At 38.4% G+C, this 19,030-nt stretch overlaps 2 protein-coding genes across 5 annotated transcripts in view; both read right to left on the bottom strand.

Annotated features, from left to right (window-relative positions):
- Positions 1-7,285: 7,285 nt before the first annotated feature.
- LOC125314630 (disease resistance protein RPV1-like) overlaps positions 7,286-19,030 on the bottom strand; it is a 40,809-nt gene continuing 29,064 nt past the window's right edge. Inside the window, exons 4-9 of one of the 4 annotated variants that reach the window (XR_007198103.1) lie at positions 17,676-18,148; positions 16,905-17,555; positions 15,731-16,805; positions 11,604-13,080; positions 11,434-11,548; positions 7,286-7,732 (exon numbers count right to left, since the gene is read on the bottom strand). Coding sequence is in view for 3 of the 4 variants with exons in the window: in XM_048277427.1 (XP_048133384.1) it covers positions 11,535-11,548; positions 11,604-13,080; positions 13,174-13,458; positions 15,731-16,805; positions 16,905-17,555; positions 17,676-18,148 (3,975 nt within the window). In the remaining variant the exon portion in view is untranslated. Of the gene's footprint in view, positions 7,733-11,298; positions 13,081-13,173; positions 13,459-15,730; positions 16,806-16,904; positions 17,556-17,675; positions 18,149-19,030 lie in introns of those variants that run through there. The other 3 variants (XM_048277427.1, XM_048277426.1, XM_048277425.1) reach the window with 3 other exon arrangements.
- Positions 10,454-19,030, bottom strand: part of LOC115741023 (disease resistance protein RPV1-like) — a 36,959-nt gene continuing 28,382 nt past the window's right edge. Inside the window, exons 5-6 of the mRNA XM_048277430.1 lie at positions 10,757-11,167; positions 10,454-10,658 (exon numbers count right to left, since the gene is read on the bottom strand). The gene's annotated coding sequence lies outside the window, so the exon portion shown is untranslated. The remainder of the gene's footprint in view (positions 10,659-10,756; positions 11,168-19,030) is intronic.

Genomic DNA, 19,030 nt, shown 5'->3' with positions numbered 1-19,030 from the left:
ACGATTCCTCTCGATCGGCTTTGATCCACGAAAATCCGGCCACTCCGAGTAGCTCATGGCAGTGGTTAAGCTCCAGCGGTTCAAAGTAAGACCGGTGTTAGCTTGAAGAAAATCCGACGGCGGTGGTGGTGGTGGTGAAGATTTCGGCCAAGAGGGAGAGAGAGAGAGTGTAGTGAGAGAATGTTTTTGAAATTATGAGGAAGAAGACCAAAAATTTATTAATAAATAGTTAGGATTTAGCCACAGATTTTGCCACGAAAAATTGACCAAAATTCGTCGCTAAACTGATTTGCGACGAAAATTAGCGACGGAAAAATATTCGTCGCCAATTCGGCATCGCAAAATTTAGCGACAAAAAACAAAATTCGTGACTAATTACCGACGAATTTTGCGACGGATACCTATCCGTGGTTAATTAGCGAGGAGTAAGTTTCGTTGCTAATTGGCCACGAATTTTGCGGCGAATTATCCTCAGTGGCAAATTAGTGACGAAACTTATTCCTCGTTAATTAGTCATGAATTTTCCCACGAAAATAAATTTCGTCTCTAAATTTAGTGACGAATTTTATATTCGTCGCTAAATTTAGCGACGAAAACACAATGTTTCGTCACTAAATTTAGCGATGCCGGATTAGCCGCGAATTTGTTTTCGTCGCAAAATCCAATTTAGTGACGAAATTTTTTTTTTTTCATATGATAAAATCATTTCTTTTACTTTTAAATTTTAAATTTAATTAAAAGAAAAATTAATTTCTGCAATTTATATTTAACATTGATTAAGCACTTAATAATATCACGGTTCCGTAGGAGTCGGTGGGTTCCTCGGGTTGGGTCAACTTAACAGGTTCGGGTCGCGAGGCTCACGGTTCCACGATCGGCAACGGCTAGTCGACGGCGCCACGGACAGCTAGGGCTCGGGTAGTGGCTGGATAGCGGCGCCGGGGCTGTTGGGGAAGATGGCGCGGCACGGCGGGGCCGCTGGCTCGCGGGTCGGTACTTGGGCCTCGCGGATCTCAGAGCTCCCGAGCTCAACTAGGCTAGCGAGCGACGGCTCAAGCTCTTGGCGTCGTGGTGATGGCGGCTAGAGAGGTGCGGCTGGGCTGCAAGCCGAGGGTCTCGGGTTGCAAGTTTCGGGTGGCGGCCAAGCCGAGCAATGGCTACGATGGTTCGGGTGGGCGTCGGGTTCATGAGTAGGGAGCTCAAATCATCGTCGCGGCGGGCTCATCATCAGATCTATGGGTCTCGGCCAGCTCACGTGGCCGGAGATGGCTGGGTAACGGTGATCGGTGGCGGCGCAGCTCGGGTGGAGGAGGGTCGTGGGCGAAGGTCCCGGGTTTACGACGACTAGGCGACGATCTCGGCTAGTTGCGGCTCACGCGAGGCCCGTTGGCCGTGAGGCGTGGCCGGCGACGGGAGTGGACGGAGGGTGGTGGTGCAGGTCGTAGTGGTCGGGTGGAGGTGGGTCGCTTGGCTGAACCGTAACAAGAAAGCAAGAAGAAGAAGAAGGAGGAAATGAAAAAGATACAGAAGCGAAGAAGAAGATGAAGACGTCGTACAAGCGGGAGAGAGACAGAGCGGGAGGCTTTTAGAAAGTAACGTCAAAAGAAAGATTAAATAAGATAAGAGAGAGAAATCTAGCGACGAAAAAAACAATTTATGGCTTATTTAGCGACGAACAAAACAATTTGTCGCTAATTTAGCAATGGAAAAAAAATTCGTTGCTAATATTTTCTTTTTTATTTTTATTTATATCATATTAGCGAGAAATAATACATTTTGTCGCTAAATTAGCAACAAAAAAATTATTTTCGTCGCTAAATTGAAATACATTTTTTTATTTTTATTCACAAGTGCTAATTTTGCGACGAACAAAATTGTTCGTCGCTAAATTAGCGATGAAAAAGCTAATTCGTTGCTAATTTTAATATTTTATTTTTTACTTTTATTTTTATTTATAGCATATTAGCGACAAAAAAGAATTTAGTCGCTAAATTAGAGACAACAAAGTTAATTCATCGCTAAATTGAATATTTCCTTTTTTTATATTTATATAAAATTAGTGACAAAAAATGTGATTCGTTGCTAATTTTAATATTTTCTTTCTTATTTTTATTCATAGTGCTAATTTTGTGACGAACGGCAATTTTCGTCGTTAAGTTTTAATAAGAGAATTTGCAGCAAATTAGTGACGAAAAACGTGGTTCGTCGCTAATTAGTGACGAAATAGGTTTTCGTCTCTAAATGATAGCAACAAATTTGTGACGAAATTTGGTTTTCATCGCTAATTAGCGACCAAAAACATTGCTCGTCGTTAATTATTTTTTATTTTTATTGTGATTTTTATTTATATCGTATTAGCGACGAAAAATAAATTTCGTCGCTACCGTAGCGACGAAAAAGCTAATTTGTCGCTAAATTGAACATTTTATTTTTTATTTTTATTTCTGTCATATTAGCGACAATAATACAGTTCGTCACTAAAATTAGCGATGAAAATAATGATTCGTCGGTAATTTTAATATTTTCTTTGTTATTTTTATTCAAAGTGCTAATTTTGCGACAAAAATAAAAGTTCATCGCTAATTAGCGACGAACGTTGATTTTCGTCGCTAACTTTTAAGAGAAGAATTTGCGACAAAAAAAGATATTCGTCGTTAATTGGTGACGAAGCCTATTGTCGTCGCAAAGGAGATTGCGAAGGAATATTTTTCGTGGCTACTTTCTTCGCAAATTAGTGATGAATTTTTTTTCGTGGCTATATTCGTCGCTAATTAGCGACTAATGTTTTCGTCGCTATTTTCGTCACAAATAGCGACGAATATTCATTTTGTCGCTATTTTCGTCTGAAATTAGCAACGAATTTTTTTCATCACAAATTTTTTATGACTAAATCCGTATTTTTTTGTAGTGATATAAATAAGCGACGAAAAATGAAAGTCACTTTTATGCCTACTTAGATATAACCTAGTACTCTGTCGAGTTGGGTGAATATGGCATTTGCAGTGGAGAGAAGGCTAGGGTTGGCACTTGGCACATGACAAGTTACCTTTGTTCTGCATCAAGCACATGACTAAAGTTCTCTCCTATTCTCTCCTCTCTCCCTCTTATTTTCACGCAATTTTCTTCTTCAATTTTCATAGAAGTTAGGGTTTGCGCTAGATCTTTCCCTCCTTTTCCTTTTCTCTTAGGCTATTTTGGTTCTCTATTTCCTTATATTGCTTTTCTTCCATCGGAAAACTTTTCTCTTCCGAGTTAGTCTAGATCTGAAAGCTTATCTATTTCATTTCGAGAATATTTCTATTCCACTTTAGTCTAATTTGAGACTTTTTGCGTGTACATTTTCGGGTGTTTTTGGGGTTTCTCTTTCCTTGAGTTTCGTTAGCGAACAAGTCAAATTTTAAAGGAGATCTAAGAAAATTCGTGAAGATTTCGCTCTCATAAATGTCGAAGCTGCGCTCGTTCAATCTTTTTGCTATGCTCGGCGATAGTGTCGGGGACATCAAATATAGGCACGTACTATCGAAAGGCAAAGCTTTAGCGGCAAATGGAGATATCAGTGTGTGCTCATTAGTGAAGATAGATTAGGTGATCAACTATTGATTTTTGGGTTGAAGAAGTCAGAGATGCGCTCTTTAAGCGTGTGATCCATAACCAAGTTATAATGATTTATCTTGTTATTTGGAACTTATTTTGTTTTGAAGTTATCCGAGAACTGTCTTGGTTTGGGGTTGAACTACCATGTTTCTCTCTTGTATTTTGGGGAAGTGAATGAAATATTTCTTTTTAATTTTTTTTTTAAAAAGACGAGTGAAATAGAAGTGTTTCCAAGACTTGTTAAAAATTAGGGAAAACACCACCAAAAACCCTATACTATGCCCATAATGACACATTTATCCTAAAATTTTGCTTGTGACATCAAAAACCCTACACTTGTACCCTTGTGACATATTTACCCTAACTTTTTTTTTTACATAAAAATTTCAAACTTATATAAGTGTGATACGTTTACTTCAAATTATCTTTTTGTGGCATAAGAAACCCCAAACTTATAGGCTTGTGACACATTTATCGTAAATTTTAAGGTTAATGTGTCACATAGATACAAGTTTAGGATTTTTAGTGTCACAAAAAAATTTTGGGGTAAGTGTATCGTATCGATAAAAGTTTGAGGTTTTTGTTACACAAAAAAAAAAAAGTTTATGATAAATGCGTCACAATGAATATAGTTTGGGATTTTTTACGGCTTTTTTCCTAAAAATAAAGCATGCATATAGATATAGTGTCAAAAGGGGCCATTTCAAAATCGGTCCTCATACTCTTGAGGAAAGTTCAATTTGATAGTTCAACTTTAATTTTCTTTAATTTGGCCATTTGCATTCTTCGAATCGGGTCAATTTAATTCCTCAGCCGTTGCCTTCTTGGGATCCTCACTACTCGCCTTCGACGTCTGCTTCCTACTGGCCTTGACAACCACCCCCCATTATTCCTATTGGCTCTCCGGACTGACCATTTCTTTAATGAGAATAATTTACAATAAACCAATATAATTGATGCAATTAGAAAAAATAAACTGGCAAATTGATCTAGACTTAGCAAAGTGCTGAGTCGTTGCCTTATTGGCATTATTGATTTCAAAGGGTAAAGCTGAAATGAGTCTTTTATATATGCCTTCGATATGTTATGTATGTCAATCACATACGAAATCTTGCACGTTCGTATTTTAATGTACTCAGAAAAGAAGGAAATGAATTTTCCTAATTGGTTTAAACAGATAAAATTAGGTGGTTTTCACACACTATATTCAAAATAAACGCAATTTGAAGTCTTAAACTTGGTTATTATCGTACTTTAATCACAAGACGGACACACATTGCAGAGTTGGCAAGAAAAGGACATGCCCAGCGACATCAAATTGAGCTCCATCAATTTTCTATGCAGCTAAAGTTGCATCAAATTGACGCCCATTGATGTTTTATCCAGCTGAAGGAACAAGTCACATCAAATTGACATCTATCAATATTTTTTTAATATATTCACGTACATACCGATTGAAGTCTTCGTTTAATGATTTCTTCTGGCTAACTTCCAAGCTGGTGGTCATTAAATAAAGATCAAAAGAAAGAACGATATCTTTTTGAATCTTCGTTATTTATGTTTTTATCGATTGATTCGACCAATCACATTTGTATTCGCAGAACATGGGAAACCACTCAACACTAGCAGGATCATTTCCTTTTTTACATCTCTCTTCCTCTTGTAAACCTCGCCCTAAATTTTTCAATTTGGTATCTCTCTTCTCTCGCGAAATAGTATCTTACGTAGCCATAAAGAAAATACAGTATTGTTGAGTTGATGGACTGCTGAAGTACAACCTCGACATTATTAACTGACAACGAACAAAGTGGCAATCATGTCTAATATAGGCGTCACTCAGGAACTTGACTTCATGAGAGAATGAAGATGAGGAGCTCTTTGAGTAATACGCGAAGCCAAGGTTCCTAGAGTTAAGGATTGTGTTTTTCTGGTTAGTGGGCTTCGAACTTTATGGCTGATATAGACAGAGCAGAAAAAACATACTATCAACTATTATAGCATTTTTTTTTTTTCATATTTTGAAGCAGGACGCGTCCATTGTTACAATTACAAAGCTTCATTCTCGATGAGTTAAAGCCATTTCGAGAAAGTTTCGGCTACTTTCACCTTCACCTACTCCCACTTTCTATTGCCTCTTTAATTTTTTTTTTTACTTTTTAACGTGATTGTCCCTTATGTTTTACACTGAAAATATATACTTCTTAGGGAAATGGTCAACAATCAGCAGAAAAAAAAAGGATTATTGTGCTTATGTTATGAATGAGGTGCTAATGATAGGTATCGTCGGGTATATATGGCCCATTGAGGAGATTTAGGATCTTATGGGAGAACTACTAACAGGTATTCTTAGTTATAAACACAACATATTAATTGCAATCATTGTATGCATGTTAATAAGTAACATAAAGTACAATTTACGAGCCACAATCATGATATTTATAAAGAATTTATAAGTAACATAACCAAAGTTTTGAGGAAAATTACCATCCTTAAAAAAGAAGAAGAAGAAGTTACTAAGTATCATCACACCCAAAATAAGGGACATTTCTAGCCAGGACAGTAGCTGGCCACTTCCGGGGTCCTCTTGTATTTAGTAGGTTTAACTTCTGATTACATTCCGCTGCGGTGGTATCTACAACATAGTTCCAATCTGATTAAGTAATAGTTCAAGAAAAGATGGACATTCATGGATCCAGATCAGTTCTCAAACATTCCAGGAGTGAATTGAAGTACCTGTTTTCATTCATATGATGGACAATTCCGTTCATAGAGTATGACGGAGAGCAATAGGTTTAAATAATGTCCCTATTGCATCCATAGCCTTGATATTTGGCTCTGATCTCACACCATTGCCAAAATTACAGTGAAGCTCCTGGTCATTTAAAGCATCAAGGGCATGACAAATTGTCATCGCCAAATGAAGAACGAACAGAAGGATGCAGATTCGATATGTAAAGACAATAACTGATTGGACGAATAGGTGAGATGGATATAGGCACGACGAAAAACATGAAAGATCATGATCACTGCATGATTCCTAACGGAGTTTCCACCGTACATGATGTTACTTTTGACTGGATCAAGTCCATGAATCCACCCTTAGATTGAGCAACCTATGTATTAACATCCCAATTGACAAACAAAGTTGAACATGGATTTATGGAAATTCATCATCTCAACATCGGTGTCCTGCCCTTACCAAAAAAAAAAAAACATCGGTGTCCTGCATTTGAGAAAAGTAAAAATCTTATGATGGTGCCTCCAGCGGCGTATTAATCCATGGACATGAGTAGTTGCCATGATCAGTCAATTGTTAGAAGTGTTATTCCACATTGGTTGAAGCCTGAAGGAAGGGTTTCAATAGGGGTTACATGCATGCAATCTACCACTAACTAGGAGCTAGCTTAAGCTTTTAGGTAGAACTTTTTCTAACAAGTAAATGGAGTTCTTTTTTATTTCGCATGAATGAACGCGAGAAATGCATAATAAACATCCTGTGCTCTAGGAAAGCAACGCAGTTGATTTATGAACGTTCTTCATACTCCTTGTTTGGATCTGACGCTGTTATCTACAATACAGTGAACGTTCACTGTTTTTTTAAAGCCTCTGAGGCGTAGACATTTTCGTCACCAAACAATGACCGAACTGAAGGAACAAATTGTGAACGATATAACGGTAAGGGTTTGCAAGATGATTAGTAAAGGCATGAAGTAAAACAAGGAAAGAGTGGCTACATGATTTCAACGGGGTTTTCTACCGTTGATAATAATGCTTTCAGCATGATCAAGGCCATATGTCTTCCCTCGGAGAGAGCAATCTTCATGTTGGCATATCAAGTGATCAGCAAAGTTTATATACATCCATGGAGATTCATCATCTTAACATTAATGTCCATGACAAAATAACAAATGACTAAAACGCAATCAATAATCACTAATGCACGAGCAGTTTCCAGAATCCTTCTGCATAAATGGGACAACCACATATCGAAAGAACACCAACTTCAATAGAAGTAGGAGAAAAGTGTTAATTTGCATACACAAGCGCAGATTGATACCATGTCGAGGATGAAGAATCTCTTACTATTTGACTGAAGACATCTAATACACTTTTGGAGTCATCCTGATCTTTTCTATTCACATGAGCCATTCAGTGAAGGTGCACATTCATAACATGCACAGGCAGGCATTTTTCACAAAAACTAAAATAGTGACAATCAACATGCATTTCACTATGGATAGAATCATAGAATTTACAAAAAAGAGAAGAAAAGAAAATTCCGACATTACGAAGGATTGAATTGGATGCGGGATGAGCACGTCGATCCAATCTAGAGATGGGCGGCGGCGGAGATCATCATGGTTTCAACGGTGGGTAGGCGTCCCTTGGTAGCGACGAGAACCCTATGAATCTATGGAAAAGAAAGGCTTGTGAATGGTGTTTAGTAGGTGTGACTTTACTTACACTCGAGAATATTTTAACATGATGAGGGTAAATTAATGACAAGCCTAATTCTAAACCAATATTATTTGATACCATTTGATTGGGTTAATACCACAAAAAATCTCAAACTGTTATATTTGTGACAAATTTACCACAAACTATTTTTTCCATCACAAAAAAGTCAAAACTGGTACACATGTAATAAATTTATCTCAAATTGATACACTTGTGACAAATTTACTTTTTGTTAGTTTCATTAAATTTTACTTTTAAATGGCTGAATTAGACATGTGATTATTGACAGGCGTATCCATTTGAGGTTTTTATCATTTATTTGTCACAGATATATCAATTTGAGATTTTTGTGATATTGACTCAATTTAACCGAGAGTGCCACATGTCAGTCACCTGTTGGAGGACCCAAAGTCAACGTTCTTAAATATGCGTATATCCAGACAACCATCTAATCTGGGGGAGCACCCCAAGTGGCATGCTCTGCAAATCTCTGCCTTCCGCTGCATCTATCGAGTCTCGAACTTCAGAAAACAGAGCGCGAAAGTCATGAAAATGAGTAGGTTGGTTAGTTTGTCGACCGTAATCGAGGAAGAGTAGCTTCCAATGCCACTTACTCTTTCACCTACTCCCTCTTTCATTTACTTTTTTTACTTTTCTACGTAATTTTCCCCGAATACTTACACTGAAGATTAGGAACAGGTATTCTTAGTCTTAGTTACACACGAGATCAATTGCAATTTTTATAAGCATGTTTATAAATAACATGAAGTACAATTTACGAGCCAAAATGATGATATTTATGAAAATTTTGTCAGTAACATAACCAAAATTCTGAGGAAAATCGACATCCTTCAAGAAAAAGTTCATATCATTACGCCCGATATAATAGACATTTCTAGCAGGGACCCTGGTAGGTCGTTTCTACCATTCTCTCGTGTTTAGTGAGTCGAACCTCCAATTCTCTTCCTGTGCAGTGGCATTCGTAACAAAGTATTGTGATCTGATTAAGCAATAGTTCAAGGAAAGATGGACATTCATGGATCCAGCAGTCCTCAAACACTCCAGCAGTGAATTAGATGTACCTGTTTTCGTTCTTACGACGGACGGTTCCCGTTCATAAAGCCCGATGCAATGCAATCGGCTTAAAGAACGTCCCCGTTGCATCCATATCCCAGATATTTGGTTCTGATCTCACACCATTGCCAAAATTACAGTGAAGATCCCGGTCATTCAAAGCATCAGAGGCGTGAGAAATTATCATCACCAAATGGAGAACGAACAGAAGGATGCAAATTCGATATGTAAAGACACTAACTGATGTTACGAGCATGTGAGATGGATAGAGGCATGATGAAAAACAAGAAGAGCGCAACATGATTCCTACCGGAGTTTCCACCATCTAGATGTTACTTTTGATAGTATCAAGTAAATGAATCCACCCACAGATTGAGCAATCTATGTATTAGCATCTCAATCGATGAACATAGTGGAATATAGATCCATGGAAATTCATCATTTCACCATCGGTATCCTGGATTTGAGAAATGTAAAAATTTTATGATGGAGCGACCAGTTGGCGTATTAATCCATCACAGAATAAGTGGACATATGCTTCTGAAAATGCAATCAAAACCACACAGACATGAGTAGTTACCGGGATCAATCAATTGTTAGAAGTGTTATTCCACAAAGGGTTTCAACAGGGGTTATACCCATCGAGTCAACACTAAATAATACTAAAGGCCTAAGCTTTTGGGTGGATGAAGTTCTTTAATAGTATGCAAGAATGAATGAAAGAAACACATAATAAACATCCTGTGCTCTAGAAAACGAACCTTAATAGAACTTGGAAAAAGGTAATACTCTATTTGCAATGTACTTCAAAGGCATTCTTATCTATTTTCATTCCCACCAGGATCACAAGCCAGATGATGCTGAAGCATTGCATTCACTTAGTGGACCAATTTCCCCGGGATTCCGGAAATAAGACGGAAAACAATAAGACATCAACGTGAAAAACCCCATGCCAAATTGAAATTACTAATTTGAAGTAGGTAATCTCAACTGAATATGATACTTTACCTGCGATATTTGCATTTACTAGGAAAGAAGGATGATCTCCAGAATCTGATCTCTGTCGTGCTGCGGTCATGCGAATATTCTCCATAATTCTACACGAGGCATATGTGTTCTCCATCATTCTGGTATTCTCTTTGTGTAAATGATAATAAGAGAACATGATTTCTCTCGTCAGGATTCAGAGACACACATCAAACTATTGTGCAAATTATCATAAGAGAACATGACTAGTATCTTCCAAGTCAATTTGCACTCCCGATATTGCCAATGAGCTATTCCTATGTCAAGATTACAGTTGTAGTTGGAAGTCCTCGCTTCTGATGCAGTATCAATTAAGCTCACCACAGAAGTAAAAATCATATGCACAGCTCCTCCCACTTCATTCAGTGCCATAAACAGCTGGATGATACCCGAGCTCTGAAGATTTTTTTGTCCCCACCATCAGCCTAGCCAAAAAAGGCGCACATTTCTGGCTGAAACACAACTGCTTATTGCAGGATTGAATTCCCAATTCTGTTCAGGGGCAGCTGCAACAAAACATTCTGATTTGAGTAGTAGTTCAAGAAAAGATGGCATTTAGAGATCTAGATCAACTCTCAAACATTCAAGGGCTGAAACCAATCACCTTTCTAGCTCCGCATTGATTACATGTCATTTTATCCAAAAGTCATGAGAGCAATGAAGTTGATTTAAAGGACATTCTCCATACTTCTGGTTTGGATCTGACAATGTTATCCACCAATGCATTGAACATCTTCTGTTTGTTTGAAGCCTCTGAGGCATAGACAATGTCATCGCCAAACAATGACCAAACTGAAGGAGGAAATTGCGAATGGTATAGAGGTAAGAATTTGCAAGATGATTAATAGAGGCAAGAAGTAAAACAAGGAAAGACTACATGATTTCCACCGTTGATAATTGTACTTTCAGCGTTATCAAGCCCTTATATCTACCTTCAGAGAGAGCAAATCTTCATCTTGACATTAATTTACCGGCTATGAGAAAATGCAATACACGTTTATGGTCCCTTCACTGCCTATTTCCATGAAAAAATAAGGAATCGCTAAAGTGAAATCAATAATCATTTACGCACAAGCAGTTTCCAGAATCCATCAGACAGTGAATTTCTTCTCGTCATGCTTCTGCATAAATGGGACGACCACAAAGTAAAAGACAACTGACTTTGATTGAAGGAGGAGAAAAGTATTACTTACACAAGCTCAGATGTCGAGGATGAGGAATCTCTTACTATTTGACTGAAGACAGCTAATATACTTTGGGAGATCCTGATCTTTTCCATTCTCATCATAACCCCAATCATAACACGACAAAAAAAATCCTCAGCTCAATGTTTTCGGTGTTGCTCCCCTCAAATTGTATTCCAGTACTATCAAATATAAAACCTAACTTTCGCATGGAAACTTTAGTAATTTTTTTTGCTGCTCTTTCCCTCTGGAATTAAGCATCCAGTACTATCCGATGACCTGTCGAGTGCTGAAGAGTGGTGATTTGTGGCGGGCACCCATCCCTCTCAAAGCGTTCCAGGGATTCTATCTTGTCATGGAAGCGAATTTCAATTAACCTTTGGCAATTATTAACAATCAATTGCCTCAGATGCTCCGACTTTGAAAGGTTCAGTCGTGCAATGTGTTTGCGCTCACAGATATTCAACACTTCCAGGGATCCCAATTTTTCAAGGCCTCCTATCACATGGAGATTATCCACCTTTTTAAAAACGAAGCTGCGCGTGTCCGAGGAACTCACCCGATCTAAATTGTCAAAGTTGTTGACGTCGGACAAGTCTGTGCTTATGGATAGGTTCAACATTCTTAGGGATGTTAAAGCTTCCAGACCATCCAGTTCCTTCAGCCCGTAGCACTGCAAGAGCTCTAACTCGGACAAGGAATTCCACTCGGGAAGAATCGACAACTTTTCCAAATTGGGACACATCTGAACGCGGAGCTTCCAGATGCAGGAGGGAAGCTCCGGGATGCTTTGAAGAGACATGCAAGAGTCAAGAGTGAGCTCCTTCAGATGCGTTAGGTGAGAGAGCGACGGCAGCTTGTCGCTCCGGCAGGTGAGCTGCAGGGATGATAAGCGGGAAGGAGGTTCTGGCAGTGACTGAAGCTGCTCACAGCCAAGTAAATTGAGGTTCTCGAGAGAAGAAAGCTCACGGAAGTTTTCCGGCAAGCCAGAAATCTTTTTTCCACCTAAACGAAGGGTCTTTAGAGAAGACAATCCACTTATTTCTCGAGGAATTTGTCCTTCCAGTTCAGAGCAGCCTGAGGCATGCAACTCTTGGAGGCTTTTCAATTCTCCAATGGCCCTCGGCAACTTTTTAATCTTACTATGGGAAATCCTCAGAATTTTCAATTTCTTCAATTCCCCCATGGATTCGGGTAGTTCGTCAATAATTGTATGTGACAAGTCCAGCTCAAACAACTCTCCCAACTTCGCAATTGAAGGAGGGATCCGTCCCAACTTGCAGCAATACTCTAACGACAAGCGCTGCAGTCCCCCAAGGGCCTGGAAGGAGTCCAGAAGTTGTGGCAAAATTTTACAGTTTTTCATGTTCAGGGTCAACAAATTTACCAGATGCCGTAGTGAGCTGGGAACTCGAGTCAGTAGACGGCAACCCACGGCACTAAGCGTCTTCAGCTTCACCAGAGATCCTATACACTCAGGGATTTCTTGTATATCAGTCTCGTCTACGAGAAGTTCCTCCAATTCTCTTAGTTCGCCTAGTTGTGCCGGTAACACCTGAAGACTCCCACAATACCTCAAGTTCAAGGAAACGAGGCGCTTGACATCTCCGATGGAAGGGTCGATTTCTGCCAAACTGTCGCAATTTTCCAGGATTAGCATCTCTAGACTTTGAAACTTAGAGAGTTTAGGAGTGCTCTCCAAAGCTGAGCACTTTGAAAGATTAAGAACTTTCAACCTCTCCATCTACAAGAAAGAGACATTTTCCGAGGTTAGTTGTTGGAAATAGAATAATTTGTCAGCAAATGCAACAAAAGAGATAACGTTCCTGATCTTTACCGTGATTGAAGTCCATCCTCCCCAATTTTCACTAATAGAACCACCTGATAAATTGAGTATCACTAATTTCCCCAAATGAACATTGGCCACGGTGACAGAATCAGGACAACTCTTCCACTCTAGCCATCTTAACTCAGAAAGTGAATCCTCGTCATCTTCATCAAATTCGACTTCACTCATATGAAGGAATTTCAGGTAAGGCATTTTCTTAAAGCTTTTTCGCTTCATGAACATGCTTGAGCCATTTTCGTCCAGACTTAATGCCTCAATATTTGTATTTTCTTTCTACAAAAAACCAACGACAAGAAAACCGAAAAAACAAAAATTGAGGTAAGCACATATCAGCACAAGGCATTTCTTGATCTTGACATGAATAAAGTGTCATTACATAAGGAATAGCACACCACCCAACCGCCTTTTGAAAGCGTACGTCTCCATGTTATTGTGGCCAATGAATGCATTTCCTCCACACTTACAGAGTATATGTGACCTTTTTATGACTAAGCAATCATGTAATATATCGATTTCCACTTGTATGCCACAAGTTATTTCTTTTCCAATAGATGGGCTTTTGTGCAGTCCAAGCATTGTCTTTTCGTTTCATTGAAAAACGCAATTAAGAGAAGAATAATTGACAAAAGCTCTTTTTTTTAATTAATTGGTTTCAATAAAAAGTTACATTATTAAGTGAACAAAAACCTATAAAAGTATGTTAACAAAAAGTTACAATTACTCAAGCATATTAATGATGTGCTACCTTTAGGTATCGTCATTTCTCTCTGTATACAATTTTACTGTTCCATATGGGTCTCTCTCTCTCTTTTCCCAACTATCTTTATTTGCATATTTATGCGACCAAAAGTTTCCAGCAAGAAAGGAAGTGAGGAATAGAAGTTGAACTTGACTTTTAAATTTTGGATATTCAAGCTCAAAAAGATCAACACTAATCCTAAGATGACCAAACTAGTCGATCAGCCGTCATTCAAATTGCACCAATTGAAAGATTTCAATTATCAAGCAGGTAGTCTTCTATCTATTAGAGATTCTATTTTCAGCCCAACAGTTTTACTATTCTTACTTAGATCATAATGTCATTTGAATTTTTGCATCATTTGCAAAAATGATGTCATTTGAATTATCAAATGATGTCATTTCAGCCCAATTGGAAGATTTCAATTATCAAGCAGGTAGCCTTCTATCTATTAGAGTTTCTATTTTCAGCCCAACAGTTTTACTTTTCTTACTTATATCATAGTGTCATTTGAATTTTTGCATCATTTGCAAAAATGATGTCATTTGAATTATCAAATGATGTCATTTCAGCCCAATTGGAAGATTTCAATTATCAAGCAGGTAGCCTTCTATCTATTAGAGTTTCTATTTTCAGCCCAACAGTTTTACTTTTCTTACTTATATCATAGTGTCATTTGAATTTTTGCATCATTTGCAAAAGAGCCGACAATGAAAAAGATTGATTGCTTCTTTCACATTTTTGGATGTGACATAGCATAGTGAGTTTTAGTACACATGATTGCAAAACCAAAAGTATTATCTCATGGAATAGAGTGAGATTGCAAGTCAACAAAGAGGAAAGCAAGGTAGAATAGCCTTATGTTGTTGCATCAGGTGTCGAACTACTGTGAGTTTTCACCTTTCATATGAATAAACATGATCGATCCAGGTATACAGGCAAAGCTCATAATTAAACCAAAACCTTCACTTACTCTATGGTTAATGTATCTTTCTGACCAAAAAAAAATTGTTAATGTATCTTGAATTGCCTTCTTACATTATATTATGACATCTGTTAATTTGACTCTGGGTCTAAGCGGCGGCAATAGAAGAAAAGCTATATTCGCAATCCAAAAATAGGATTTGAATATTTTAAGTATATCATTCCCATTTGTGACAAGATACATAAGAATTTTCCAAATTAATTGTAGAGTGAGAGTCATCCAAATTACCTAGTGTTTTTTCATGTTAGAAACTAAAGCAATTACAATTATACATTTCTAGATTATTCAACAAAATTGATAGATTTCAAGGGGCTCTTTCAATTATGACGACAACATTCCCTGGGTAATACAATTAAATCAACTACATAAGTTCTTAGTACTTGATATTGAATAAATTCTTAAGTCGATAGTCAATAGTTATTAGGTGCAAATAATTTAACTGAAATCTTTCTTTTCTTTTCTTTTTGCCATAAAGTAGAACCTGCATATATTGGATGATGGTCAATGATAAAGTTCTTGTTATTTGGTCAAAAAATATAAGTTAATCAGCATTAAATTTTAGAAAACTTTTTTATGCATTTTGTAGCATTTTCCGATATTGTCATACTTAAATGATATTTGAATAAGGAAAATTTCAAACCTGGGCGACGCTAGGATCTTCAACTTGCAATATAGCAAGGAGAAGTACCAAAATTGCTAGAAAATGATGTGAGGACAGCAAAAGAGCAATATAGATGGAACTAATAATACACAATAAGAATAATAATGAGGAACTACCATTAGAGAACATGGGAGAGGCCAATAGTAGACATGATTGTTACCTCGCTTCGTTGAACAGTTATGGCTTCCTCGTCCCATAGTCTGCTACATTTCCAAAGCTTTTTATGTGCTGGACGAGCAATAGCTCTACCTAGATCTCTTAAGTGATCATGCATTCTCAACTCATTGTTATCATCAACTTTCATTAACGAAAGTTCCATCATTCTTTTGAATCCGGAATCTACGCGATAATGAAGATCCTTCCACAGATAGGCAACAATTCTTTTGTCAATTCCAATGAAAAAGCATGCTATGTCTAGAAACATTTGCTGTTCCTCATATCCTAATGATTCGTAACTTATCCTCAACTTTTGTTGTACGTCAATATGAGGCACCTTCTTCAATTTCTCCAGCGTCTCTGTCCATATGCTTTTATCTTTTCTATTGAGAAATGAACCTATAATCACGAGAGCTAGGGGAATCCTTCCTGTGGTGGCAACAATATCACTAGAAAGAGTGACGAGTTCTATTGGAGTTTGTTCCCCTTTGAATGCATATTTCCTAAACAGAAGCAAAGCGTCTTGCATATTCATTTCTGTGAGTTCATACCCTTTGTATTCAGGCTTCAAGAGATCCTTATCTCGACATGTAATAATGATCCTACTTCCTGCCCCAAAATTACAGCCTCCAATCAATTTATCGATGTGGTCTTGACAAGCCACGTCATCAAGAAGAATAAGTACTTTCTTAGCACAAGCTGCTCGTATCATGTTGATCCCTCTATCGGGATCAGGCACTGTAACAATAGTATCTGTCATATCTGACAATAGTCGAGATTGAACATGCACTATGCCCTTGCTTTGAATTGTTTCTCTTGTATCCTTGATAAAGCTGTGGTATTTAAAATCGTCCAAAAGCTTATGATAGACGTGCGTAGCTAGAGTTGTCTTACCGATGCCACCAATTCCATAAATCACAATATTTTGAACTTCGGAAGAAGCAGTATCTGCCAATCTCGTAACCTCAGCCACATGATTATCGAATCCAACCAAGTCCGCAGGAAGAGGGTGTGGAAAATCACGTCGCAGCTCGTCTGTTATTATTTTTACGAGTTCTTCTACTAATTTCCCTTCGTGCCTGTCAAACAACACAACAGATGAGAACTTATTAATGGCTCCACAAAATAGAAAATTCTTCTTCTGACAAGGATCTGTTAAAAGAAGGTAAACAACGCACCCGCTTTCAAATTTCTCTGATTCGAATGTTCTTAAATCAGCTACTTTTCTGAGCGCTTCCGGCCCTTTTTCCTTGACATCCTCCATCTTAAAGCGATGCTTTCTTTCTTCGAAGGCCTTTCCAAAGTTCCCCATTAGTTCTCGCACCTCATAGGGTTTCACCTTGTAAAACACGGGCAAGATTATTTGTTCATTGGATTCCTTGCAGTCCATTATGTCAATGAGCTCGCGGAGGCACCATTCGCTGGAAGCATACTTTTCTGAGATAACTGGGAGTAAAAATTTAGACTGCTTGATTGCACTGGTAAGATTGTTACCAATGTCCTTGCCGAAGGCGAGGTCATTATCATCTCTGAACACGAAGTTTGGATGGAACTTCAGGCCGACATTTTGGAGTCTATGGTAGAGGTGATCCACGAAGCCACTGCGAGTATCAGGGCCTCTGAAGCTCAAGAATATGTAGTAATTGTTTCCAATCACAGAGGTGGACGAAGCAGATGGCCCAGAATTACTTCCTTCTGGTGAGGTCGAGGATCTAGAGACTTCAGTATCCTCAATTTCAACTGAGTTGACGGGAAGATGTGGTTGAGAATCATGTTGCTGCTCGAGCCTTATTCTTTCTATGAGTTTATTCACTAATTCTGCCTCACGCCTGTCAAACAACACAATAGATGAGGACTTATTAATGTCTCCACAAAAAAGGGATTAAGGATGATAAATAGAAAAATTCTTGTTCCGACAAGGATATGTTAAAACAAGATAAATGACATACCCTCTCGTAAGTTTCTCTGATTCAAATGTTCTAGAATCAACTACTTCTTGGAGTGCTTCCGGCCCTTTTTGCTCGACATCCTCCCACTCAAAACATTGCCTACGGGATCTGAAAGCCTCTCCAAAGGCCCCCTCCAGGTCTCGCACCTCATGGGGTTTCACCTTGTAAAACACGGGCAAGACTATTTGTCCCCCGGTTTTCTTGCACGCCATTATCTCAATGAGCTCACGGAGGCACAATTCGCTAGCTGCATACGTTTCCGAGATGACTGGGATTGAAACTTTAGAGTGCCTGATTGCACTGATAAGCTTTTTACCAAAGTCCAAGTCCCAGGGATGGTCGTTCTCATCTTTCAACTCGAAGTTTGGATGGAGCGGCAGGCCCACCTCTTGGAGTTTATGGTAGAGGTGATCGACGAAGCCATTGCGAGTGTCAGCGCCTCTAAAGCTCAAGAATATGTAGTAATTGTTCACCTGTTGCTGTTGATCCGACCTCTCCTGCCCAATGTCGTCGGAAGCAGGTGGCCCGGAGGTGGAGGAACTAGAGGCGCCAGGGACGGACGAACTCGATTGCTTGGGTTGATCTTCCATTGCTGTGCACGCTCTCTCTCTCTCTCTCTCTCTCTCTCTCTCTCTCAGACTAGACTACTACTGATGGTTTTGAGCAGAAAATGAGAATTGGACTGTCTCTGCGCCCCCATTTAAGCCTCGCTGGTAAATAGGAAGAAGAAGGGAAAGCAGGAGGCAAGTCATGATTACTTGACTTTTCTGTACGTTGGTCGTTTCGCATATTCCATGTGTTCACGCTTGGAATCTGGGGATGCCTTGGAATTGACTCAAAACAACTCTCTCAGCCATTACCTTCCTGAGGTCCACACTCCTCATGCTCGTCGGTTCCTACCCCCAAGACTTTGCCAGCAATAACAGATTTTCGGTGGCTATGAAAATAATAGTACATTGAGCATTACAAATTTTTAAAAGAACGGACCTCACAAATATAATAATTTTTAATTAATTATTACTTTATATTTTGTGGTCCAAAATATTGGAGTGAGATACAAGATAAAACCTTATGTATCGATATATTTATATTATTTTTGCGTTTTACTTCGTTATGGTTATATACCGAATCTTATCACAAAATAGACTTTCGATCACCCAAAAACTGTTATATAATCACAATTTTCTTGTTTTGTTCTTATATATGCACCAGCACTTTAGTTAGCCCGTGCTCCAGATGGGAGGATCATTTATCGATTATATCGTAGTAAGTCTCTTTTGGCCACAACATCAAATATTATATCTAAAAGCAAGGGGAAAAAAGGAAACAAAGAAAGAAAAGCAGATAGGAGCTAC

This window comes from Rhodamnia argentea, chromosome 4 (assembly GCF_020921035.1).
Source record: "Rhodamnia argentea isolate NSW1041297 chromosome 4, ASM2092103v1, whole genome shotgun sequence".
In the NCBI taxonomy this organism is placed as follows: domain Eukaryota; kingdom Viridiplantae; phylum Streptophyta; class Magnoliopsida; order Myrtales; family Myrtaceae; genus Rhodamnia; species Rhodamnia argentea.
This window is presented reverse-complemented; position numbering and strand designations above follow the sequence as displayed.